General features: G+C 42.7%; 1 protein-coding gene across 1 annotated transcript in view; it reads right to left on the bottom strand.

Annotated features, from left to right (window-relative positions):
• The window catches only part of YEATS2 (YEATS domain containing 2), a 38,548-nt gene extending 11,955 nt beyond the window's left edge, over positions 1-26,593 (bottom strand). Inside the window, exons 1-26 of the mRNA XM_081006307.1 lie at positions 26,440-26,593; positions 25,259-25,347; positions 23,582-23,695; positions 22,595-22,692; positions 22,402-22,494; positions 21,914-22,153; positions 20,841-20,956; positions 20,527-20,688; positions 19,108-19,219; positions 18,397-18,441; positions 17,272-17,458; positions 16,385-16,618; positions 15,495-15,653; positions 14,052-14,155; positions 12,206-12,313; positions 11,075-11,248; positions 10,168-10,414; positions 9,013-9,174; positions 8,700-8,809; positions 7,369-7,530; positions 6,328-6,501; positions 5,462-5,660; positions 3,635-3,766; positions 2,894-2,992; positions 818-929; positions 619-692 (exon numbers count right to left, since the gene is read on the bottom strand). Of these exons, the coding sequence (XP_080862433.1) occupies positions 619-692; positions 818-929; positions 2,894-2,992; positions 3,635-3,766; positions 5,462-5,660; positions 6,328-6,501; positions 7,369-7,530; positions 8,700-8,809; positions 9,013-9,174; positions 10,168-10,414; positions 11,075-11,248; positions 12,206-12,313; positions 14,052-14,155; positions 15,495-15,653; positions 16,385-16,618; positions 17,272-17,458; positions 18,397-18,441; positions 19,108-19,219; positions 20,527-20,688; positions 20,841-20,956; positions 21,914-22,153; positions 22,402-22,494; positions 22,595-22,692; positions 23,582-23,681 (3,403 nt within the window). The 5' untranslated portion in view covers positions 23,682-23,695; positions 25,259-25,347; positions 26,440-26,593. The remainder of the gene's footprint in view (positions 1-618; positions 693-817; positions 930-2,893; positions 2,993-3,634; positions 3,767-5,461; positions 5,661-6,327; positions 6,502-7,368; positions 7,531-8,699; positions 8,810-9,012; positions 9,175-10,167; positions 10,415-11,074; positions 11,249-12,205; positions 12,314-14,051; positions 14,156-15,494; positions 15,654-16,384; positions 16,619-17,271; positions 17,459-18,396; positions 18,442-19,107; positions 19,220-20,526; positions 20,689-20,840; positions 20,957-21,913; positions 22,154-22,401; positions 22,495-22,594; positions 22,693-23,581; positions 23,696-25,258; positions 25,348-26,439) is intronic.
• Between the last annotated feature and the right edge of the window lie 1,203 nt (positions 26,594-27,796).

Here is a 27,796-nt window from a genome sequence, read left to right as displayed (position 1 = left end):
TGGAGAGGCGTTACTTACTTAAGAGAGGCATGTTATCCTACCACAAAGGAGAAGGCCTTTTTTGTGGTGGCACCCCAACTTTGATTTTAAGCTGAACTTTTATGTTGTATGAATTCTATTCACAGTTCAGCACACTACTACTGGTATCTTCCAATAAGGAGTTGTTAAGAAATATTTTAAACAACATGAATAATGGATTGCAGCCTGCAACACTTACAACTTGTGCAGAGAAAGTTAAGTTAAGGTTAAGATAATAATTTATCACTTCTTCCCCACCTATCTGGCTGGGTAGTGAGACTGGAACTATACAGAGTACTCAGATTATTCAGATTTCTATGTATTTTGCAAAGAACATCTTTTGTGGCTTCTTGAGTTCTTTTGCTCTTTTCCATGATGAAATCTCAAAGTTAAATGGCCACAAAGGTCATAGTTCACTGGCAAAGAAATTGTTCAATTTGGTTGTGTACTTTTAAATCTTTTATCTACTGATTATGACTACTTTTGTAACGTTTGTAATTACTACTTTTGTAACGTTTGTAATGCCTAGAGCATGGTTTGAATATGGAAAGGTGACATGTAAATAAAATTGTGTGTGTGTGTTTTTCTGCAGGTTCTTACTTCTCTCAGCAATCAATGGCACTTTCTTTACTATTGCTGTCAAAAGTTGCTGGAGGTTGTCCAAATACTCTGTCCTGTAAAAAATCAAGAGAGCATGTTTTATATTATCGCTTTTAGGTACCTACCTCCCAAATATGGCCCCCAGTGAGCAATATCCCTATTGCAACTCATGGAGTTTTAACTTGGCAAGAATAATTACCCAATGACATAGTTTCCAAGTTCAGAACTTTCCTCTGCTTTCACTGTCACCTGACCATCTTGGGAGACAAGCGAACTGCAGCTCTGTCCTGCTGAATCAGGCTCCAGCTTAACTTCAGAAGATAAAAGAATAATTAAAATAAATACACCTGTTAAAAATTTTAAAGACATCTGTAGAAAAATATATGTTTGCCTAGCCTTGAACCTGCCAATTAGCTAATAAAGGAGTCAAATCTGTTATTTATAACTGAATAACTGCAATTTTTATATATTTATAGGACAAGAAAAAGACCTTGAGATGGTGCTGGCTGGTAACTCCTGGGAATTTGTTGCTGGAGCAACCAGGTCCCTGCTTGTCCTCTAAAATATGTGTAAAATCCTGCAATTCATCCAAACAGTTTTAAAATATCCATGCTCTCCTGAAAAGTCACCATCCAATTCATAGAAAAAAAGAATAATGAGGAAAAGGAGATGGTAGCAATGTTGGTGGTGGAATTGAAGTCAACAGCACCGTCTAGAATATTGGAAGAATTTTCTTTTGGAAGATAATGACCTGAAGTTTCATTTCCCACACAAGAATATTTCTGTTCTGTTATTTTGGAAAATATTTCAGCTGAGACCAGCAGCTTCTTATGGGAGGAATATATTAAAAGCTCATTAGCACTATCCCTAAGACTCCCAAGTGAAACCACTGCTGTACTTCTGGAGCTGCTGAAAAGCATTTTTTAATTAACCACATTTTAGGATACTGCTTACAGAGAAAAATGCACCCATATTGTTATGCCTCAGCAATATGTGTCACTGCATGCACTTTTAGTTCTCGTGCATAAAGGAATCTGACCACGGACATATCAGCACCTTCTGAGTATCTTGTAGCATTGTTCTACTCTACTGCAGACTTATTTATTAAGCTAAGTGTGGTGTAGTGGTTAAGAGCGGTAGTCTCCTAATCTGGGGAACCGGGTTCGGGTCTCCGCTCCTCCACATGCAGCTGCTGGGTGACCTTGGGCCAGTCACACTTCTTTGAAGTTTCTCAGCCCCACTCACCTCACAGAGTGTTTGTTGTGGGGGAGGAAGGGAAAGGAGAATGTTAGCCGCTTTGAGACTCCTTAAAGGGAGTGAAAGGCGGGATATCAAATCCAAACTCTTCTTCTTCTTCTAACAGAGTGATCCATGCTCTCAGTCCTACTGTCTTGATGGGGCAGAGGTACCTCTACAATGGTGGGAAAGAGCTTTGCTGGTGGGGAGTGAGGCTTGCCTGCCACAGAATTCTCTGGAGGCATGTTGTAAGTATTAGTGCCAAAGGTAAAGGGACCCCTGACCATTAGGTCCAGTCGTGACCGACTCTGGGGTTGCAGCGCTCATCTTGCTTTATTGGCCGAGGGAGCCGGCGTATAGCTTCCAGGTCATGTGGCCAGCATGACTAAGCCGCTTCTGGCGAACCAGAGCAGCGCACGGAAATGCCATTTACCTTCCCGCTGGAGTGGTACCTATTTATCTACTTGCACTTTGACGTGCTTTTGAACTGCTAGGTTGGCAGGAGCAGGGACTGAGCAACGGGAGCTCACCCCGTCGTGGGGATTCGAACCACTGACCTTCTGATCGGCAAGCCCTAGGCTCTGTGGTTTAGACCACAGTGTAGTTGGGCTCAAACCAGGGCACTTGAGGGATGGGGCTGGATCCAGAGACCTGACCTGCCATTCCTGGGTTCAGGCTTATCAGTTATGCCTGGAGCTAGTGTAGTTAATTCTCTTCCCCACTGGTTTCAATGAGGAGTGTTACAAAATGGGAGATCTGTGGGACAAAAAAAGAAGAAAACCAATGTGCCCACTTCACTCCCCCTGCCCCCCATTACCACTCAGTTTTACTAAGCTCAGAGCCACATTTCTGCATGTACATTTGCCATAAAAGTTATCAGGCTGGCAAGTCTTTGTATCCAAGTCAGATCCTGGTAAAAATGTACACAGAAGAAAAATCAAACATAAAATAAATTAGATTACCACCACCAATAATGATGTCAGTGATTTTCCACAGGTGAGCAAGGGCAAGGTCTGATCACAATAAGAAATAATTTTACCTTTTGCAACAGACACTGCAGAAGGGCTTGGAACAACTGCATTTGTTGAGGTTATGGGTGTAACAGCAGATACTTTGCTGGATGAAAGTGATTGTATCACTGAGAGAAAAGAAAAATACTGGTTTCACATTGATATGTAGGTATTTTCATCAAACAATCAAACAAACAAACTGCTAGACAATTGTATCGATCAATTATTTTACTAATCCTTAGTGGAGATGCCTGATCAATTGTTTATAGTATTTTGGTACAGAAACTGAAATTTGTCTATAGCAGCTTAAGTCTAGCGTTAATGTCAGTAGTGTGCGTTATGTATCACATAATAACAACTGCACTTGGATGATCATGCCTTGGCTTAATATGTTAAGATATGAACAAGCCTTTTGAGTCTGTGCACAGATCTGTTTTGTACAAGCTGGCAAACAAACCAGGAAGTATCCACCTGACCATAGTTTCCCATTTCATCTAAACCAGGAAATATGATTATCAGCTTTGGAACAATTCAGGCTATTCTAGTTTGAAGTTGGCTTAATAACCTGAATTGCTGCAAAGCTCATAACTATAGTTTCCTGGTTAAGATGTAATGGGAAACTATAGTAAATAGACTTCATAATTGGTCAGTTAGTTTTTTGCAAAATCCATATCTTGTTTCTTAAGCTAATATATGGTTACCTAAACTGTCCAAATACTCTCATCAAAAGCATCTGTACACACTTGTAGTCTTGCCAAACTGCATTTTACCTTTGTTCACAGGCATCAATATTGTTTGGACTCCTCCAGAGGCAGCACTCACACCAAGTTGCTTGAGATGGCTGGGAACAGTCAAAATAGCTTGCTGGGGACTATTTTGACTGGAGTGGATCTTTAACAATCCTAGAAGAGAAGTCATGCTTAAAGAGAGTTCTTGCTCCTTTCTGCACAAGGTAAGACACTATGAAATCAGCTCTTCTGTCAACAGCAACAACAAAAAGGGGAGAGATGCTGATAAAAACAGAATCAAGCATCAACTGAAAACCATCACTAAGGAAGTATGACAATTAAACAGTCAATTTGTAGCTACAATTGAAAAGTCATAATTACCAAAAAAAATATAGTTGTTTCTTCAAAGATAGCGTTTCTAAAGTAGTGATGGAGCGATGTACCACTGATAAATACTGCCTATCCAGAACAAAGTTCTGTTATTTAGAAATGGAGTTGAACAGGTAAGTTATGTTGAAGAAAACACATTTCATTCTTGTGATTGAGGATTTATAAATTAAAGATATCAAAAGAGAGAAGAAGAAGAATAGTAGCAGCCGCAGGGGAGCCAAATCAGATTGGCAATTGAAATAACCATCAGGAGCTCGTGATCACATATTGTCCACATTGTCTAGTTGTGAGAGCCCTCTCAGTCAAACATCCACGTACCTTCTCTAGGATTGCAAGGGCACACAGAGGGGGGTTCTCAGCAACAGACCCTCAGCTGTGGAACTCCTTTCCCTTGAGAACATAGGTTTTTGACTATCTGCGCATCTTCTGGAAGCAGTGCAAGAGTTTAAGAACTCTGCACTCTTTTAGCAGTCACAGATGCAGAGTTTAGCTGCACCTTAACTTTTCCAAATAGTTAGTTACATAAAAAAAAAATTAAACCACTTGCTGCCACCTCAAAATATTTACTATAACTGCTTATATCCCGTATCTAAATAAAATTCCCCACAAAGTGACTTACAAACCCCCTCCCCCATAAATAAAAACAATAAAAACACAGATTAAATAAACCAAGGGAAACAAGCAGAAAAGCACAGCAGCAACAGATTTTAAAACTGTCTGACAGGAATAAAGCCCCCCCCCCCCCCCGAAGAGTGGAAAGTTGGTGGACTTTCCAGGGAGAAGATTTGGCAATAGTGTTGCCACTACTAAAAAGGCTGAATCCTTGGAACTCGCCAATTGCCACTTTATTAATTCTGGGTCAAAGAGCAGATGCTACTCAAAGCTCATGCATATGTGTGAAGGCTGACCTCAAGATACCTTTAAACTCCTAAATGGCCTAGAGGCAGACCAAACACCAGCACTTTTGATTTTCTTTTGAAAGAGGTCAGGCCACAAATACAGTGGCCTAGTTAAAAGGTAAAGGGACCCCTGACCATTAGGTCCAGTTGTGACCGACTCTGGGGTTGCGGAGCTCATCTCGCTTTATTGGCCGAGGGAGCCGGCATACATCTTCCGGGTCATGTGGCCAGCATGCCTACGCCGCTTCTGGCGAACCAGAGCAGCGCATGGAAACGCCGTTTACCTTCTCGCCGGAGCAGTACCTATTTATCTACTTGCACTTTGACGTGCTTTCGAACTGCTAGGTTGGCAGGAGCAGGGACCGAGCAACGGGAGCTCACCCCGTTGCGGGGATTCGAACTGCCAACCTTCTGATCGGCAAGTCCTAGGCTCTGTGGTTTAACCCACAGCGCCACCCACGTCCCAACAGTGTCCTAGTTAGGTGCTCCCAATTCTGCCATTTCAGCACCCAAAATATCAATGCATTATAGGTCTAGATTTAAAAGGTAGCAGGAGCAAAGGAAAGGGGATTTTCCTTACCTGATACTGCAGTTTTCCCAGAGGTTGGGGCTGGGGCAGCCACCCAAGAAGCAATGCTTACAACCGCAGATGCATTTGTTTTATTAGGCACAGCCGATGCTGCTTGCCCCTGGTTGGCAGAAACTTGTGGCTGCTGTCCAGACGCCTTCACTACAGGGCCTGCAGCTGGAGATGAGCTAGAACTTGCACTGTCCGCTTGCTGTGTTAAAATAATTGAATATTGGGTTGAAGAACACCAGCCAGCACGAATTAGGAATTCATTCATCCCTTACGAACTTAATGTGGAAGTACACATTACCTTCGCAAACTTGTGCTTTTAGACATGCACGTAACCAAGATTATGTGGGGGCCTCTGTGAGCTGCCCCAAGATCTTCGGATGAAGGGCAGTATACAAATTTAATGAATAGTAATAACAATCTGTAGGAGAGAATCACAGAGTGAACAGGAGAGCTGCTTAAGCCCTCCTCTGCCTGCTGATCCAGCCTGGGATCTGTACGCTGCCTGGAGCTCTACTGTGGGAGGCAGGAGAGGTGTACATGTAACAAAAGGAATAAAAATTCTGCAAGTTTCTTTACAAATGCCGCAGAACTAGAGGAGTCAGGGGTCAGTGGCAACCACAAATATTGAACTAAAATTCATCTCAGTAGTTTTGGGTGAATAAGCCAAGGCAAAATATCAAATTGCACCAAGTAATTTCTTTTCTTTTTAAGTAAAGCTAGTAGCAAGCAAGACAGTTTCTGAAAATTTAAACTACCTTTTACTTCAAGGAAATCAAAACTGATGAAGTAGAAGATTTTAATTTCATAGGCTACTTTCCTGAGCGGTTGCACTTGCACTAGAAACCTGACATACCACTTCACCTCACCTGTGCAACTCCATTTGTTGGGAGAGTCACGGACGACGTTGTCGCTGCAGTGATCACTCCACCAGATACTCTTAGCACAGTGGTGCCAGGTTTTGAGAGCTGTGACGATGCTGGCAAGGTTTTCAGTGTATTATCGGATATTTTCATCAGTGATGCTTGTCCACTGGAAGCTGCCTTTGAAATTAAAATACAGTGGTACCTCGGGTTACATACGCTTCAGGTTACATACGCTTCAGGTTACACCCTCCGCTAACCCAGAAATAGTGCTTTAGGTGAAGAACTTTGCTTCAGGATAAGAACAGAAATCGGGCTCCGGCGGCACGGCAGCAGCTGGAGGCCCTACTAGCTAAAGTGGTGCTTCAGGTTAAGAACAGTTTCAGGTTAAGAATGGACCTCCGGAACGAATTAAGTACTTAACCTGAGGTACCACTGTAAAAATTTAAATGGAAACCGCAACTTCCTGTGAATCAAAGGTTTGCAAAAAAATGTGATGAAAATAAGTGGGCATTCCTCCCAATCTGTTTTTAAATGCTTTGGGATGGGCCTGGAAACACAGAATACCAAGAAGAAAGTCCCACTGGGTTTGAGGGGATTACCGGTACTTTTCTTTTTCTGTACAACAGATCAATACAGTTACTGTTTTGGAAAGCAAGTGAAAGTAATTCCTTGTTTCTACTTTCCCACTCCTAATCCCACTATTCTGATGAGGAAGTCGAGAACCTTTTTATAGTGTTGAATTTTTCCTTTGATAACAAAAGTCTGCAATAAAGGCTGAGATCCAGGGAGATACTTTAGACATCCCCAAGGACTTGGGCCTGCCCAGCTGCATTTCCAACTATTTCATTTGGATAACTGACCTCGCCCGCCCCATGTCGTATCACAAGCACCTTTTGAAAGCCGCCTCCCATTTCAGAAGTTACATGATATGTAGGCATACTGAAAGGGCTTCTGTTTCACAGTACACACAAGCCCAAAGCCCCCTTGGACCAGTTGTGTGTTTGCTCTTTCAATCCCAATCAAAGCCCTAAACATGGAAGTTACCTGTGCAAACAGAGCTGCTGTTTTGTGTCCAGTTATCACTTTCAACGCCTGGTGTCCTTGTGCAGATGGTGTCCCAGCACTTGCGTTACCTTGCACAACTGTTCCAGATGTTGCTTGTTTCGCAGAACTCTGGTGAGATGGCTGGCCAACTAAAAAGGTGCCCTGGACCAAAGAAGGAAACTGCTACAGTGAGTGCCCCAAGGACTCTGCTCCCACCACCACCAAAGAGAAACCTCTCTAAAGAAGAAGTCCTACTGCAAATTCTGACCCTCTCAGGTTTGATTTTTTGACAGGCAAACTGTTTTGCTCTTCCAATACCACTTATCCGGGGGATACCACCTCATCTCAGTTAAGAAACTCAACAACTTTCCCCAACCTGATGTTGCTGGCCTCCCAACTCTCCTCATGCCTGGCCATGACCTTATGGGACTTATGGGAGAGAGCTGGGAGTCCAACAATATCTGGAAGGCGACAGGCTGGGGAAGGCTAATTTTATTTTTATTTATACATTATCCTGTCAAATGGTTTCAGATGTTCATAAAACACTCCTTCCTCACTGTTTGTTTCAATGAATTCAGCCTGGCCACTGGCGTGCTACATAACACAATTGCCTCCTGCACAACTATCACTATTACATTTTTGCTATGGAGACAAGAAAGAATGTCAACACAAACATACATTTCATACAATCCTTAAATATATACAAACATACCTACATTCAGTCCCACAAATGTATGTTTGTATGCTTGTATATTCGCAATATGTGTGTATTTTATAATAAAAAATATTTTTTTAAAAAAAGAATGTCAATGCAGATTCACAGAGACTGTGCTTTCTCAAGATAAGGGCCCCTTGTAGGCCAATTCCCGCTTCTTAAGCCTTTAGGCTCAAATATAAGGCATACTCTAACCCAGGAGTATATCACCAATGTAGTGACCTCCGCATATTGTTGGGGTTTCCAACAACCATCAGCCAGAACTTGCATGGCCAGTGGTTAGGAAGGGTGGAAACTGGAGTCTAGCAAACACATGGGCTTTCCCTGCACTAACCAATTGTATTAGTGACCTAACCCAAAGCCACTCATGTTTTATCTAGCATCCAGCAACAGCAGAGATCAACAGAAGGGAGTGGCAAAACTCATGGAGAAACCCCCACCCCCAACTCCAAAACAAAGACCACAGTGACTGCAAGAAATGGAATGCGGATGAAGAGAACTGGTCATGCCTACTTCCCACAACTCTGAGTGCATTTCCTTTTTTTTTTTAGATGACAGCTGGAACCATGGGCCCATGTGATGGGCCTTCATCCCAGAAAACTGTATTATGACTGACCTGTGGTGTTTGCTTGAGGATGTAGGACGTGTAGGTAAGATGCTGTGATAAGCCAGTACTTGTGCTTTGGGCTGCCCCACCTCCGCTTGCTGAAGAGCCTGACTGCAGATCTGGAACAAACAAAACAATCACATATGCAGGGCAGCCTAGTCCCATTATTCATTTTAACAAGCTTCAAGGAGGCACCGTTTAACAGTTGTTGCCTTTAGGGGAACGCTGCGTGGCCAGACTAGGGTAGCAGCGTCTACTCCATTCATGTGTGTTATGGAATCACTACACCAAGCACATTAGATTCAACCCGTTTAACACTAACTGGCATTATTTGTGGCTCGCAGAATGGCTCCTTGAGGTATAAGCAGCAGCTTTCCTTTCCCAGAAGGGTTCTTGCTGTTTGTGGTAAGGTACAGCTTAGTCCCGGGGGGCAGATTTGCCAAGTTGGCCAGATTCGTGGCTGGAAGTTGCAATGTTGCCATCACTGAAAGGAAAAACAGAAACAAAAATGAAGATCACCCAGGTTTTCAGAGACCGTCTTTTGCCAAACACTATTTCAAATAGGAACAGATAAAACCAGCAATAATCTTTTCTGTATCATTTTTATTTATTTGAGTACTTTTTTTTAAGATGGTGAGCTAATGACTTCCACTATGACTTCAACAATAGTTTTTTTCTTCATACTGGGATTCAAGTCCAAGTCACTTCACACAGCAAGGAAGAGGCAAACCCTCTATTTACAGAAGCTCTCAACCTCCAGTTAGACTTGTGGAAGATGGAGGCAAGCTGTTGCATTATAGGATTGTGAGCAAAATGCACGTGAATACTTGGAAGCTTTAGCAGAACAAGATCTTGCGGAAAGAGAGGGCTGTGAGGAAGAATCTGAACAGAACTGCAAAGGGCGCATGCTTGGGAAATTCATTGTGCAAAGAGGAGTGCGTGGGCATAAGCAAAACTGATCGAAGGAGCAGAAGTTATTGAAGGCAGAGGAGTCACAAGCAAGAAAAACAAACGAAAGCTCACAAGGCAGAACAAGAAATTTCCACTGGAAGGGGGCAAACTGTCTTTCTGACCCTGCACCCATGCTCCTCCTGTCTTTCTAAAAACTAACAAAATATATTCTTTAGAAAGAATGAAGAAATCTGCACTGGTGAAGGCAAAAGACCACTTCTTGCGAGCAGCTGTTGTGGTAAACAGCTCTTGGACAATCTGTTTCTCACTGCATTTTCAATAGGAATAGGTACAGAAGTGCGATGTTACACAGGTGTAACATGAAGACAGCTTCCTTCAGTGCCTAGACATGGGTTACAACAGCACAAACTAGCACTAAAAATGCTTTTTCTACAGTCCTGCTTGATAAATTTATGCATGCCACACCTCAACTGGATTTAGAAGATTACCACAATATTCCAGAACTGCATATTAACTGGTTCCATGTAATTGTTTCTGAAGGTGTCTGCAAATAAGATAGCTTTACCTGGTCCTTGAGTTCCACTTTTGGGAGCTCCTGAGGGCACCTGAGCTTTTGTTAAAGTCTGCACAGGCTGAGCCACGATGGTCCCTCCACCGCCACTCACAATTGCTTTTGCAACTCCTTGCGTTACAACTTGCTTTCCACCAACGGCCTTTGTGACAGAAGGGCTGGATTTTGCTACTAATATCTGCCCGCCACCGATAGCCACAGCTTGCTTGGGTAAAGTAGATCCGACTGGAACACCAATGACCTACAGTAAAACAGATTGTGGCCATCTATTAATTAAACTGGCCCATTAGAGAGCAGGAAAACACAAAAAACAATATGGCATTACAACAACCAAACAAACACAGGTGACTCAAAACCTGGCAATCGTCAATTAACTCAGTTTGATTATATTAATGTTACACCACTTAAAAGCCCATCACAAACCAAAACGTATCTATGGATAACAAATATAATAACTTTTCTAAGGCAACAGATACAATATTACTGCAATGGGATTTTAAAAATGCAAAAAAGTCAGCTGCACAAACTGGGCCTGAAGTGGCAGCTGTGTGAGAACAAATGCAGGACATGCTACCCAGATGCAAAATGCAGGTTTACAAAGAAACTATATGGTTTCTGAACTGGTGTTTTTCCACATTCCCAAAGCACTGACTGTGTCTTTAGTAGAGACAAATGCATTTATTTAATTTAGGCACTTCTATACTTTCATTCATCTACCAAAAAAGTTTTAAACAAACATATAAATGAAATCAATTAAAACATTTCAGCAGTTGAGCACGGCAGGCAACTAAATCCAGGTTCGAATCTACATCTGCACACCACAGCTTGAAAATAGGTTGGGATGACCTACAGCCAGGTGAAAACAGCCAAAGGAAATAAAAAGAAATGGAAACTATTTTACCTTAGATGATGTGGATCCCTCTCCAGTGCTCACAATCTGCTTCTGGGGTGACAAAGCAATCATGTGACTTCCTTTCACCGTAACGTATTGCTGTACTGAGGTCTGAGAGGTTGTCCCAGTCACTGGTGCTGGAGACTGTTGAGGCGGTTCTCCAGGCTCTTGCTTGATTATTACCTTCAAATAAATCAAGTGGAAGGGAAGAATTTAATCTCTACTAAAAAACCCCATAAAAGCTCTTACACCATGGCTGTCTATTTTTTTTACAAGAAACAAATAGGTTGCTTGATTGAGCACTAAGTAATTCATATATGACTGTCCCTCAAAAGTTCATAGTTGCATCTGTATCCTAAAACCAGGGGACACGGTAAGAACAGCTTCTGAGAGAAGTTACCAGAAGAGGAGTATATTTGCAAAAAATATCTGAAACATGTCTGGTTTGCCCTGAAACAGTACAGTGGTACCTCAGAAGTCGAACGGAATCCATTCTGGAAGTCCATTTGACTTCCAAAATGTTCGGAAACCAAGGTGTGGCTTCTGATTGGCTGCAAGAAGGTCCTGCAGCCAATCAGAAGCCACGGAAGCCCCGTCAGATATTCTGGTTCCTAAGAACGTTCACAAACCGGAACACTCACTTCCAGGTTTGTGGTGTTCAGGAGCCAAAACGTTCGACTCGCAAGGCATTTGGGATCCAAGGTATGACTGTATAGTATCAGAGCTCAATCTCAGCTCTGGGCAGACCAGTTGCAAAATATTTACTGATATATAAAGACCAAGCACCACACATATTACTTGTATATTAGCATTATCTTCCCCCAAAGAAAGTCAGTTGCTTGTGTAACAATAAAAAAGAAGAAAAAGGTGGTAAGGTAAATTTGTCAGGTCATTATGTTCCCTAGACACTATGGAAAGAGCGAAACAAAAATCAGAATGGGTTCTTTCAATACTTGGGCAAGTTTGCTTTGGTAGTATTTATTTGCAAATAAAGTTTCTTTCTATCTACTTGAGCAATCAATAACAAAAATCTCAAAAGTTAGAAGCACATATTTAGAATGCTTTATGACGAATTGCACTGTTAAATGCTGCTTGCACTGCTGCTACACATTGCAAAGAGAATAATAAGACTTCCAATACCTTTGTAAATGTTCCAAATCCTCCGGTCACAGATTTAGGACTTTGTACCTTGGAGTGACTCCCAATTGGACACAGAGGTGGCATGGTTGCAAAGAGAGAGTCTTCCTGCTAGAATTATACAAAGCAGACAATTAAGTTAACTATGAAATTATTATTTTTTAAGCACTATGATACAAGAAATGAGCTTATTCAATACAAGGAACATAAGCCAACCTGGGCCTGCAAAAAGTTATGGGTTTCATGGGGAGTTAATGACACAAAGTTTTATTACCTTAAAGCCGTTGGTTCTGTTGTGATTCTAAAATGAAAGAGAATCTAAACTTCTAACAATCGTACCTTTGTTTATTATAGCATACGTTATGCTGTCCTCCTTTAAATACTGAACTTTTGGTAATAAATGTACTCAACTGAACAGTTAAAATGACAGATGCAAAAATAATGTTTAGTGCATTTAACTGGTTAGCAGCCCTGGTTAGGTACAGAAATAGAGATCCTCACTTTTACGAGGGCTTCAATTCATTAAAATCTTCCCAAATACAATGAGCTTGTTACTGAACGCATGTTGTTCATTACAAATCACCATCATTAACCTGTGCCAGGTTTGGTTAAAACGGCACAGAACTTGCTACGTAGAGATGCTTTCATAAGTGACAAAGGAATGGCTTTCTCTACTACTTTTGCATCAACACCCAAGTTGCATAGGAAACAATTCTAGACAAAAATTATCTTGTTTTAAATACTAGAAGCAGTCTATTGAAACACACAACAAGCTTATCTATCCCTTCTTAAGATGATTTAGCTTATGGTGAATGTTCTCTTTTGTAAGCAGTAATAAAAGTAAGTATTCAAAAGTTCCAAATTCTGCTACAAATCCATCACCTTCTGAAGTACCATTTATCTGCAACAATCTAGTTCTGTACCTTTGAGATTTCTTCCCCAGCCCAGAAGTATACTAACATTATTCGTCTGTGTCAGCTTAAAAAGCCAAATGAATTGCTCCCAGTGCTTCTCTACTGGTGAGGTTCCCAATCACCACTGGCTATTTGGAATCTCTTTCCCTCACCCCAAATGTTTACATAAATATTATTTTGACAATGGTAGCTATAAAGTTGTCAAGTGCTACCTGTGTTTTCCCTAAATACAAAATTTGTGCCTACACAGAAGACAACACCACACTTAACAAGAAATGCACTCAATAACCTCAGCTTACTTGTTGATTTTTGGAAATGTGAAATATGTTGCAACTACGGAGATTGTGTGTCTTCCACCAATGTAATTTATAAATAGGCCATGCCCAGACTACCCAGTGAACCATTTTTTTCTCTGGCTGGTGAAGGCAAGTTCATTGCCTTACCCTGGAGGGAAAAACTGCCCAAGTCCCTAATCCTATGCATGCTTACCTAGGATGTCAGCTCTACTGAATTCAGTAGGACTTACTTAGAAATAGAGAGACACACGACAGCATTGCAAATAGGCATTTTGGCTTCTCCAAACACCACTGAAAAACAGGACCGTGAAATACAGAGAAAATTGTGGTTTTGGTGGGAGAACACTAAGGATAGAGCATTTGAGAGACATTTGAAAGCAGATCCAACATAAGAGATGTTTGGGATGCAGAAATAAAACACTTAACCATGTTTTTAAGATGTTTTATCGCTTACTGCTTATCACCCTGGGAGGATATAAATTTAATGAATAAATAAAATGAACCAAAACTCTACGTACAGTTTCCAGAAAAAGGCACTACACTGCCATGGAATATCAAGGAATAAAAGACAAAATACTCCACCTGAACAAGTTTCTAAAAACAAAACAGAAACAGAAAAGCCAAACAAAGGAATGTTACCTTGACAGCAGAGGTTACCAAACTGCTCCCAGGGATCTTTGATACTGGAGATGCTGTCCCTTGAGAGGCTTGAGAAACACTTGAAGCCTTACTTCCAGGGCTCCCTATATATTGAGAAATACAACAGCACACATTTGGCCATCCTGGTGTAGCTTCAGTGTGTTCTAACAACTGTCACATTACAGCTCTGAACAGAATCACCTTTTCCTTGCTGGACAACTGGCGGAATGGAACAACCGCTGCCTGCTTGCAAGGAAGGCAACATGGCAGGTGGTTCACAGACAGAGGGGGACACCCACAAAGCCACAGAGAGGACGGGTGCTCATTCGCCAGTCTGCTTCCCATTTTGCTAGAAAGCAATACATCTCTTCTATGCCCACATGCCGAATGCAGCCCCAGAGAATCTACAGCTCTGCCAGGACTAGGCACAAATCACGTGAGAGATGGTTGCCACCATTTCCTACACACTTTCCCCGTCTCTCAGCAGTTTCTCTGAGCTGAAAAGTTCTGGGTGCAAAAGTTCCCCTCCCCCACCTTCTACATGCTACACCAGGCTTCCTCAACCTCGGCCCTCCAGATGTTTTGAGACTACAATTCCCAGCATCCCTGACCACTGGTCCTGCTAGCTAGGGATCATGGGAGTTGTAGGCTAAAAACATCTGGAGGGCCAAGGTTGAGAAAGCCTGTGTTACACTGTAGAACAGAGAAGCGCAGGTAGGAAAAGTGAAGAGCAGTAGCTCAATGGCAGGGCATCTGCCTTGCATGGAGAAGACCCCAGGTTCAAGTCCCAGCATCTCTAGGTAGAGCTGTGAGCAACTCCCTGCCTGAAACCCTGGAGAGCTGCTGCCAGTCAGTTTAGACAACTAGATGGACCACTGGTCTGACTCAGTGTAAGATACCTTCCTATGTTCTTAGCATGCACAGAACACAATCACTTTTACAGGAACTGCCTTCAGTGAAGTATGTTTGCAGTTGACTAATCTATGATGGTATGTCTAAACCTGCAAAAAGCTGCTCGATGCAACTAAGGATGGACAAGCAATTTACTTTACAACAACTGCTTGTCCCTGGCAAACTGATCAAAGAGAATGGAAGTGAATGCTATAAGGCAGCCTTCATCAACCCAGCATCTGCAAGATGTTTTGGAGGGATGTTTTGTTGTAGACCAAAATATCCAGAGGGCACAGGGTGGCTGAAGGCTGTTGTAAGGTTTGTGGAGTAAGGAGTCTTAGGAAAGGAAAATACCTTTTACAAACAAAACAAAAGTTAGTGAGGGAGATGGCTGTTCCACCGGTATCCAGCAATGACAATTAAGACATGAGCGAAGCACACAGGGGGTTAGGGGTTATTCTGAACATTCTGCCTCAAAGGCAAATCAAAACACACACTGCAAAGGCTCTGGAAAGGAGAGCACATTCTTCCCCACCCGCATACAGTCCACACCTGTGCTCGTGGCTGCTGCCCCAACTGGTTGACCAGGCTTGTCCACAATAACGTAAGGGTTATTGACTGCAGGGGTGGCAGCCCCTTGCTTCATATGCACTGGAGTGGAAGTTGGAGTTCGAGGTAGTGGAGAAGGACTTGGGGTCGATATTGGAGATCCTAAGGAAACAGAAAGGGATTCTTCATTGTACATGTCAGACAGATATCCAAAGTGACGGTTGCGTAGCGATGACAACAACAATAGCAGCAATTTGCAGAATCAATTCTACTGCAAGCGTAGAAGCAGCTCAATGAAAATCAGGCACCTGCTGTGTCTTCTTCAGAAACAGACTTCTGTACAGGAAGTTAGAACACTGAAAGATGATACTTTTTTCCATCACAACTTCTACAGCAAACTATAGAGGACTATGGAAGGAATTATCAAGGTAGTGCTAAGGAAATTGCTCCATCAAATGGAAAAATCTCCCCTCTGCTTCCCCTTCCCCCAACAACCTCCAAGCCAATTTGTGGGACACAAGAGCAGGGCTCATTAACAGAATCTGGCCCTATGTGCCTTAAGGCTGTGGGCTTCTTGTTCATTCCCAGTAGCATTAAACATTTTGTAATGCTTCTTAGCATTTTGCCCCTTATGACCTAAGAACTAGGGAGTTTACAACCTGGAAGACAGGGGCTCAGTAGACTAGGAGCAAAACTACTCCTAAGTATGGAGGCTGCATATGTGACATAGCGTCTACTTGAGTGTCACCATCTCATGCTTCTGGCTTGACTTGTGTGGCACCCCCCCACCCCGCCTCACAACATACAAGATTGTAACTGTACTCAGTGAAAGAGCAGGCAGTTTATTCTTATCTCGCTGTACAACACAATTTGATGCACAAACCAAGCCATACCTGACACAATCTTGCAACTCATGGTGATGGGCTGAAAAGACTTGCCCGGAGACTCAGCAGGGCTTGGGATTCGACCCTGAGGCACTATTTTGCAACTAGCAGCAATTGGCTGAAAAGCTGAGTTGCCGTGAGAACCAAAAGTAACTTTCTGTGAAGCCAGCTTTGTGGGAGTCCGTTCTAAAGACGATGGCAAGGAATAGAAGGTCGTATGTCTTTCGGCTTCAGATCTGAACCCTGATGAATAAAAGTGTTTTTTTAAGTGTTATGAAGTGTTTCTAGGCAGACAAATCAAAATGTTTAAAACAACTTATTTCTGTCCCTCAGAATGAGCTCTCAATATCTGAAAGGCCGCCATCTCCAAAACAGCGTAGTGTTTTCCTATTCAGACTATTTATTCCATAAAAAGTTTCTCTCCTTGCACACCCACTGAAACTGCACGTCAACTAGGATGTGTCTCCAGTAAGTTTCAGTATCAGAATTTTTTCATCATAATGTACTCTACAACATAACACTGTTTAGAACAAAGGAAACGGCCTTATACCTAGTTGGACTATTGGTCCACAGAGTTTACACTGATTGCCAATAGCTCTCCAGGGTTTTCCCAGCCCTACCTTGAGATGGTCAAGGACTAAACCTGGGACCTTTGGCATGCAAGAGCTATGGCCCTTCCCAATATATGTTTGGGTGGATACATACTATGGATCGACAGATAAGCCAGTTTCCAGTCTGGGTCAAATTCTCCTCCAACTCTAAGACACACACATATTATGTTGACCAACCCCGCCTTATTAAATTTTTAATTGAATTTTATTTTTAGTTAATAAACACAAACACAACTGTTAGCAACAGAAGGGCCAACTAAAGTAACCCCAGCGTTTTTATTTTACCTTTCTCAGCAGAAGTATGCGTAATGGATTCATGCATCTGCTTTATTGGTGAGGATGCTTTTACAGGTGCTGGCATATTTAATGGCAAATGCAACGAGGTGGGGGCATCAGAAAGATCAGAATCTGAAGACTGGGAGAAGACATACTCTTCTCTAAAAGAATGCCGGTGCAATTCAACATCCACCACCTTTCAAGAGAAAAACAACTATGGTAAGGCAACTGATGACGATACATTTTTTTAAGTGTGCAGAGAGGGACTTCACTGCATACTTAGATACAAAGGATACCAGTTTCTAAACCTTTTGCACCCATCAACAGAAGCTCCTGGTTTGGGGGAATTGTGTTGGTTTGCTTAAAATCCACCTGAACTCAAGTTCAAGTAACCCAACAGTTAAGCAACCAACCACAGAAGCAGGTATTGCTCAGAGAACATCAGCTAGTTATATGACATCAGGTGGATCCGATCCCCATCTGAACCAGCAGGGCTTACATTCAGCATTGTTTAAAATCTGCCATCAAATCAAGCCACGCTGCAGATCTGCTAGGGAAACTGTTCCCAGGTCTGCTTTCAGCAAACCTCAAATCCAGCTGGGATCTCCTGAGTGAACTTGACCCCAGCCGTGCAACTTGTATTCAGCACTGAATTTAAATGCTTTACTTGCAAAGGAACAATCATGAGTGCACTCCAAGGCTTCCAATTGTAATGCTCCCTTTGCAGATGCAATTTTACGTGACACACACCTGACATATGACTTCAGATGAGTGACTGGTGGGTGCAACTGGAACAAAATCGCCTTGACCAGATGGGGTCGTCTGTCAGGCCTAATTTGGCCTGCAGGCCAGAGGCTTCCCATGCCAGGCCTCTTAAGAGGTCACAGAAAATCCTGCCTAAGACCAAGAGCAGAAAGCATGTGCATCTCGTGTCAATTCTAAGCAGACACTGATGGCCCACCCAGTGAGCAGCGCACAATTTACAGAGTGCACTTACAACATGTAAACTGCTTGATAACTATTTTTACTGCTCATACTTTGGGGGGCGGGGCGGAGATGGCCAAAGAAAGTGATCACTGTTTCCATTCTACAGTTTTACAAGAAAAGCCTGAGAAAACTTTTTAAAAATCATACCGTTTCAGCACCTAGCGTCTGTAGACCTGTGTATGTCCTATCCAACTGTACGAAACAATTAGGAAAGGAAAAGTTTAGGTGTCTTTGTCACAAATATTAGCAAATACACACACATACACAAAACTTTAAAAAGACACATAGCAATAAACAGAACTGGCCCTGCCAATAGGCAGAGTGAGGTTTTGCCCCATGCAGTTGGTTTGGGGTACCACAAAATGCCAGAAAGTTGTTGACTTTTTAATTTCTTATTTTGTATTTTAACTGCAGGGAGTAGGGTTGGGAAAGATATACATGTAGGGTTTTCTGTCTCAGATGCCAGAATGACTGGCATTGGATACTATGCACTTTGACTTGTGTGAGCATGGAGGGCTATTTGTTGTTCTGTTTTAGGTTTAGAGATTTCATTACAATCAAGTAGTATATAAACTTTGTTAAATAAAATAAAACCAGTAAATAAAACACAGTGCCCTAAAATCACCCCAAAGCAAACTATAATAAGAAAAAAGTTAGGACTCTTCTAAAAGCCAAGCAAGAGGGAGCCATACTTATTTCCCTGAGAAGAGCATTGCATCACAGAAGACACAACTATTCTGAACCATAAAAGGACTAGCATAGAAAACAGGGTTTACTGTGTTACTTCTTGTGAGAGCAAAACAATAAAAATACAAAGAGAGTATTTTCATCTATGCATTATCACTGCAGCGAAGTTACCTTCAGATGGTGTATGATATCAATTCTTTTGTTCCGGCTGTCTTTGAAATGAATCTGAACCCTGACAGGAAACTCTCCCCAGCCCCGTCTAGTCAGGTGGAAAGGAGGCTCTCTAGAAATAAGGATCATTTTTCAAAACAAAAGTCTTCCACTACATACAAGATACTTCTGAGCTTGGGATTTGGAGGTGCAGAACAAGCAACAAGGCCCACATAAGGTGGAAGACCAGCAAAGAGTTACCATAGTGATATTCAAGTATTCGAGACAGTGCCAAAGAATTTTAAGGATCTTAAGTACTGAACATACTACTCAAATTTTTCAAGCCTCCCTAATATTTGCAGTCTTGGCTATTTGACTTTAGAAAGGTTTTATAATCTGTGGTCCTCCCTATGTTGTACGACAGTTCCCCTCAGAGGTGTCTGGCACCTTCATATACAGCTTTGGGCAAATGCTAAAGACTCTTTACCCTGGCTTTTGACGCTTGAGATGTATATTTTTAGGACCGATCTTATTTTTGTAATGTTGAGTTGTTTAAAATTGTTTGCTGGGCTGTTTAAAATTGTGTTTTAATATTAACGTTGTGTTCCTCATTTAGTAACCCGCTCCCATTGCTCTGTCCCAGCTTTTGCCAACCTGGCAGTTCAAAAGTACACGAGTGCAGGTAGATAAATAGATACTGCTGTGGCAGGAAGGCAAACAACATTTCCATGCACTCTGGCACGATGTCCCGTTGCACCAGAAGCGGTTTAGTCATGCTGACCTGGAAAGCTGTCTGTGGACAAATGCCAGCACCCTCAGCCTGAAGCGAGTTGAATGCCGCACCCCATAGTTGCCTCTGACTGAACTTAACCAACCAGGGGTCATTTACCTTTACCTTTTTACCTAGTAACCTGCCCTGGAACCTTAGGGTGAAGGGAGAGTAATAAATTGTAATAATAATCATCGTTGTCCATTGGCCATGTTGGTTGGGGCTAGTGGGAGCTGGCTGGAGGCCAACAACATCTGAAGAACCGTGGGTTCCCCAGCTGCGATATAGCTAAATACACATCTCAGCACCATGCTTAGAAAAACAGACAGAAAGCTGAAATTCTGAGAAGACACACAGATGGGGTGAGGAGCTGAGCTGCTCCACACAATCTCTGCCATCTGTTTTCTGCTCAGTGCCTTTTGTTTCTGCTGGGCTCCAGATACAGGCTTACTCATGCATAAGATCTTGACTGAAAAACAGCAGGTAGGGGAAGGGTTATGCTCTCTTCTGCGTTTACCTTCTTGGGCATATGATGCCACATATCAGCCAGAGAGGATTTGAACCCCCTTCCCAGAGTACTGGAACCCCACCCCTAAGTAAAAATCACTGAGGTTCTGAAAATCTGTCAGTCAGTTGGGGCAAGTTGGAAATTTCACTGAAAGTGCTGTTACCTGACTTCGACAAGATCATTAGGTTTGTAGCTGGGATGAAGGAAGAACCAGACTTTCTTAACAAAGTGATCAATGCTGGGTTCTCTTCGGGACCCTCGTACATATACCATCCATTTATGAGTGGACTGGTCATTCTCTTCTCTCTTGTCAGGAGGAATGTACCTGGCAGAGGGGGGAAATAATCACTTAAATCAATTCCACTACAAACATTTTGAAATATTAAAGCACACATTGTTTAGCCATTTCTCTAGATGCGATCCACATTCCAGGCGAACAGTCAAAGAACACACAAGAACAAGACTTCAGGTACTAACTTGGAGACATTGCCAACCACTATGGTTTTCTTCACAAACAGCCGCGAATGTTCATCATTTGAGTGACCAGCATTTCTCAGGGCCCCTTTGTGACCTCTAGCAACACCAGAAGTGCCCTGAGGACAAAACAGAAATCTGTTTAGAAATCTGCTTACGCACACATTTACTCTAATTTTACCCCCCTGCAAGGAAGATGCAGCTACTGTTTAAGTTGCAAAAAGGACATACACCTGTATGGAGTAAAAGGCTAATAGAGAACAACCCTGAAAATGATAAAACGACCAGCATATTTTAAAATACCCGTTTTAAAGATATTTAGCACATTTGCAAATCTAAGCAAGAGTAGGGAGACGCAGAGCTGCTGCAGAACAAAAAAAAGGTCAATTTAGGTACATTCCATGAAAGGATTTTTCTGCTTCATCACGTAAGGTCTGCCATTACTGGGGATTAAATTTCTTTTCACTCCTCTGAGGGACAGGGACCGTAATTCTCTCACATTAAAAAAACTAAGATGAAAATAACCCATTTCTCTGCCCTCTCCAAAGGTGTTGTAGAAACTGAACTAACTTTGCACCATTTAATGTTATTAATGACTCACTCTGGGACAATCTGCCTAGACATGGACCAGAAAGCACCTAACTGACGTAATCACTTCTAAATTATCTACAAACAATGTTTGACTGTATTATTTGAATTGTATATGCATGGAACATTTCTTGGAGAGGTGTATAACAGGGATTATTTGTTCTATATATTTTTAGAAGCTGGAAAATAAAGTTAAGAACGGGGGGGGGGTGTTGTGGATGATGGAGCACAACAATTTTGAAATTATCGCTGCACATAGTGCTACATCAGCAGAAAACAGGCAGCAAAAAGCAATATAATGAGACCTGTAATTGACCCCTTTCTACAACAGTGCTAATGAGGGGTGTTGAAGATGAAACCATCTCTGTGGGTTTCAGAAGGCACAGCAGAAGTCAGGAATATATTTGCCATGTCTGCCTTTGAATACAAAAGAACACTATTTTCCCCCCTTCCTCCTGCCTTGTTTTAACACCTCGGGTTCATTTTACCTGCCCAGAATTCTTCCTCAGCCTCTGGTCGAGCTTGTTTGATAATCGCTCTTCTACATCCAGGTTGCCATTGTCCTTTCCCATCAAATAGTCCATGTGCTGGGATGATTCACTCTCTGAATGGTTAACTGACAGAGTTTCTGACCCCTGATTAGCAGGAGATGATGATCTGGAGGGAGATTCCAAAAATCTCTTGATAGATGGATGGTTAAAAACCATAGGATCACAGGTCTTGGTTCCCTGAAACAACAAAGGAGGCAGCACATTTCAATTTTGCTCAGAATTAAAGTTATGACAGAAAGTAACATGTCCACCTGATCAAAGTATATACTGTGCTGATAAACACTTGCAGAGTGTAGCAGAAGCACCTATCTGACCATGGCTTCCTTGGAGGTTGCAGACCACCAAACATCTGGCGGTTTTCCTTTGTAGTAAATGCAATTTTTTTTCTTTCAAAAAGTCACATGCTCCATTGCTATCAGTTTTACCTCTCCGACTTTAAGAAGACCAGCAGAAGCATAGTAGTTTGCAACAATGCAGGCTCGCAGTTTATCCATCATTCTTCTTGCTTCAACCAAGCGCTATGAAAAGGGGTGGGGGTGGGGAGAAGATGAAAGTCCCGTTATGAAGTATAGTGACTGTAACCCTTCCCACAGAATACTGAGCTTGAAATCTGTATACCTGATCTATGACTTCAATCTCATGTTCTTTATTCTTCATTTCTACAGAAAACTGCTCTTTAATAATTGCCTCGATCTTCTGTACTGCAGCATCTCGTGCTGTTCAGGAAGAGTCCACAAAGAAGAAGAATATTCTTATGGGCAAGAAAGTTAAGGCCATTTGCAACAACACAGTCCTCTATGCCTGGAAGACGATGTGGATTTCTGGCTTACTTTTTAGTATCAAAATGACCAGGCCAAGTATGAAGAAATGAAAAAAATACGCCATTTTTATTTGTTTGTATGTGTGCGTGCACCCATGTGTGACACCCACCCATTTTAAAATAATACAAGAATAATATGCAATATTTTAAAGAACCACAATACAATAACTGATATATGAACACATGAATGACAGCTCCAAAATCTGAAGATTGGTGAAAGAAAGCTCTTACAAGGGCTTGATGAAGTTAAACAGTCAATCACTCAATCCATTTCAGGAGATCTTCATCAAAAGTCTAGTTGGACACATAAATTCAGCAATCCATACGTGGACCAAACTACCCAATTGGTTGGATGCATAGCTGGGACCAAATGTTTTATATTTGTGTGTGTGTGTGTGTGTGTGTGTGTGTGTGTGAGAGAGAGAGAGAATAATTTAGATCATAGCTGTGGTGCAGGTGGTGGTTAAAAAAAAAAAAAAATCCACTGCCACAGAACATGTGAGAAGAATGTTGTAAAACCAAGTATTATTGCAGTTCACGTTCAGTCTGGCTATAGTAATTTAAGTTTTTAATAAAATTAAATGGGAAACGGTGGCACTTGATCCATCAGCTCTTGAATTTCACACAAAGAAATATTGAAACCAATTCTATTAGTGTGAAAGAAAAACAGCAGCGTTCTGCATATTTTAGAAATCTAACACAAACCAATACCTATAGACAGACTATATTCTTCTCCTCTTATCTCTGTCCCACTTCAATATTCGAATTTATTTTTTATTTTTTACCTGACTGCTCAACTGCTTTATGACGTTTATTTGTAGGTACATGTGAGATCTCCTCGTAGTCTGGGTCCATCTCTTCTATAGTTCTTTTGATTCCTGACATGTTTGGCGACTTCTCTAGAGGGAAAGGGGGGGACAGACAGTGAATTCAAACATCTGAGAACATCTTTTCATTTATGTCACATTGCAGAAGAAGGAAACCTTCCAACTGGGAGGAAGAATACAGATCTATTTATATGCTACTTGTGTGTAGGGCACTCGTAGTTTCAACCCAGAACAGCACCACACTTTTCATCTCAGAATGTCTTGCTATATCTACTCTCTGATGATGGCACATTGAAACATGGTTGCCTCTGAAGGAACCCCTACACATGAACAACTGCTAACAATTAGGGGCTCTGCAGGATTAGGAACCCTGTGCACTTAAACACAAGCAGTTCAACTTGCAGACATCAGATAGTAGAGCTAGCAGAACACCACAATATCAGGAGAAACGCAGCCCTGCATCAGCTTGAAATCTTGAGTACCTACACACAAGTAATATCTGAACTGAGCTTCTGTCTCAACAGCTTCCCAAAACTCCACAAAGATCTATAAAGTAATTCAGCTCATTCAAACTGGATTATGAATTGAGCTACTTTGCGGTAAAAACCTGTCCTATTTTTCTTTTTTCTTATTTTCCTCTTTTAAAAAAAAGCTCTATGAATCAGAGTAAATACCTTGTTTTTCTTTGAACTAACAAAAGCAATAGTCACACAAAAACACATTCGCGCATCTATTGCTGGCTACATTTCAATGAGTTTATCTTGTTTTTTTGGGAGGTACCATCTGAAATGCCTGCTAAATCGAGGTGACCAAAGACCATGACAGGATAAACACAATATTAAAAAATTAGAAATAAACCGCTGGACCACAGGCAAACCTCCAAATCTCTGAAAAGTTATCATCCTAATGGAGCCTCAAATAACAAAGTGAAAAGAGTCCAGTCCAACAGATTTTGCAGTAACAATAGTGTTAGTCAGGCATTCTGAAGCTATGGAGAGCAACTACAATGAGGGCACCCCATAGGGATGAGCAAGGTATTCAGACTTATCATTATGTTCACACTCCAGAAGTGTGTTTTCCGGGGCTCTAAAATGTGTCGTGAGTTCAGAAGGCTCCCAATTGTCCTCTAACTTGGAGGGTGAAGAGAATGACAAAGGACAAAGCAGCATATCCATCCCTGTGTGTGTGCATCTATTGCAATAATTTATCTACACAGCATCAGAACACCTGAGGGCTACTATTACTGCATAACCTGCTATTATGATGGACTATTTTCATTTTGTTGTTTGCAACTCCAGACAGATATTCTTCACATTACTACTCATGGGGGGTGAAGAGAATGGCAACAAGGGGGTACAGAGCTACCACCCATGCCCCCCTTGGATTATTCTTCTACCTGGCATCAGAATGCCTAGAGAGGGCGAATGTGTGAGCAGCCACCAACAAAGCCCCTAATCCTGCACAATTACTTCTTCATACATTGTCGAAACCTTCCTTTTGCTGTTCATTCTCCTTAGCAAAGTTATGTGCAAAGACATGTGAGTGAATACATGGATGTCTTCGGTGAATGACTCGCTCAGAAAGACAATGAAAGGCCATTATGAATAGGAAAAAAACCTTTCTGCAATATTTTACCTCAGATGTGTCAAAAAGGCAGAATCTGTTTTCCTTCAAATGACACCTTATCTCTGTTGAAGGCTGTTCAGTTTCCTTTTCAGTGACCCCTGTTGAATAAAAACTCATTTTAGACAAGTGAAAGCAATCGTTTTCTTGAAGCTCAAGTTTCCCAGCATGTTCTATTATGAGCAGAATAGTATTTCAATTTCCAACTGAAGATCTTTACCAAATCACAACTATGAGTGACCAAAGCAAAACAAGTTGATAGCTCAAGCTATTATTAGGCATTACAAAATGCTGCTTTGGTGCATTACTACCAAACACTGTGGGACTTAAAAGCTCATTTGAGCGGGAGTAAGTCCTACTAAACACAATGGGGCTTACTTCAGAATAGATGTAAACATATAAGATTGCACTGGATAGCAAGTTATGATGGGGCTATAAGGAAGCTGCCACAGGAACAGTGAGTCACTGTGGCATGCTAGTTTGCAAAGGAGCCGTTTGTGCTATTAGGAGCCAACTTTGCGAGGGTCTTCAGAACAAGCCTGAATGACTGCCGGAGCATCAAGGAAAAGCACACCAAGGATGGCTTCCAGCAAGATGTTCACCCATCATGATAATAACCCCCAGCAAAACTCAGTAGGGTGGCCTTTGGGAAGACCCCTTTGAGAAACAACAATGCTCTGGTCCTACGTGTGCCTGGCAACTTGTTTCCAGGTGGCCATAAAATCGGACTGCCCTCTTTAACAGCCCGATCCTTTGCAGCGTTAGGCGAACCAGTTGCAATCCGCGGGACAGGTAGCAAACCCGGCGCGGGACTGGGGCTGCACGTGCCCGCAAGTAAACGCGCTTAGGATCCGTCTGCAAGACTGCAGCTCCCAGAGGGCTAACTTGGAGTAAAGTTAACCATAAGCTACCGCGGGTCTTCCTTCCAGCAGCAAGTAAGCACGGCCAGGATCGGGGTGCGAGATGGGACTTTTCGGCTGCCGCGCAGACCGAGTTGCACAAGCGAGCAAACTTCGGGGACTCCCGCGGAGGCGAGCGCCTCGACACTCTTGCGAAGGGGACCCCCGCGCCTGCCGCCAGAGTCGAGGCCCCGCGCCAGAGGGGGGCGCTCTCCTCCCCGCGCGCAAACGCCCCGCTCCTCCTCAGCCCCGCGGGCGGGAAGCGGAGCCCCGACTCGGGGCCGCGCAACTCACCCGCCTTCGCCGAAGACGTCCCGACGGGCCGCCGCCGCCGCCAGTCCCTTTCGCCTCCGCCCAGCCCTGCGCTCCAGCGAGGCCAGCGTCTCTACCGCGCAGCCGCCATCAACTCCGTCCCCTCTCGCCTGCCCGTCACGGCGACGGCGGGGCGCGGCTGCGCAGGCGGAGAGCGGAGAAGGGGCGGGCATTGGGAGAAGCCGGTTTCGCGAGGGGGCGCCGCCGGCAGGGCGCTCTCTTTGCAGCCGCGAAGCATCTGCTGCGTCCTAAAGCCCAGAGGCTGCAGGAGCCGAGGAGCCCGAGGCACTGCTTTCTTTCTTTCTTTCTTTCTTCCCTTGAGAAAGTTTTTTTTAAGTGCTTTTCCTTTCTTCTTTTGACTAATGTTTTTATCTCCTGCTGCCTTGGTCGGCGATTTTTAATTGCTTTTTGCAATATTGTTTTTGTCCCGTAGCAATTCGGGCCCCACAATAATAATAAAAAAGGGACTGCTAGTTTGCAATATTAGGGGTTAGAATTTGGGAAGCTGGTCCGTTATAGAGCAGCACCCCCCCCCCCAAAATCGGGCTAAATTTAAAATGAACCTAGAACCAATGTAGTGGTAGATTTTTGAACGGCTCCTTAAGCTGTGATTTTGGGCAATGGGTTGCCCTTTAGTATATAGATCACATGCAACCGGAAAGGACGAGATCTCTCAGCTGATCTCTCACGAACAGGGAGTCCAAAAGAAAGAAGAGGGGGGAATTCCTCGTCTTCACGTATCTGCTGCTCACCTTTTTTCCAGGCTTGACGAGTCCTCTCCTGAGATAAATGATGCTCCCAAACTCTTTGGCCAAGTTCCCATAACTCTTCATCAACAACATTAACATGGGGATCTAATTATTCAGGTTGGATATAAATAGGGCAGTGTTCTCTGTGAACATGGTGATATGTAATGGGTTTTTTTGTTGTTGATAACTTTACAGTTATAAGCATGGGTGTAGGCAGGATTTTGTTATTGGGGGGCAGGACTTTGTTGGGGGGGCAGAAGTTTTGTTAGGGGGCCAGAACTGTCGTGATTGGTCAGTAAGTTAAGTATTTCTATTGTTTTACTTGATCTAGGGGGGCAGCTGCCCCTTCCTGCCCCCCTTGGCTTTGCCCATGGTTATAAGTAATTTTGCTGTCAGTCCTGTTCACCATGTGAACCAGTGGCTCTAAGTGCACAAACAGTAGTGAAAATGGGTGGCATTTTTGATGCTTAGCTGTTAATAGTCTAGGGAACAGGGTCTATCCCCCCACCCCCGGTAATAATTCAGACAGTGTAGGTTGATGGAAAGCTTGTTGTGGAAATTGCTACTTGGGAGAAGATTTTGGTTGACCA

Source organism: Podarcis pityusensis (assembly GCF_964106645.2).
Source record: "Podarcis pityusensis genome assembly, chromosome: 5".
Lineage (NCBI taxonomy): Eukaryota > Metazoa > Chordata > Lepidosauria > Squamata > Lacertidae > Podarcis > Podarcis pityusensis.
This window is presented reverse-complemented; position numbering and strand designations above follow the sequence as displayed.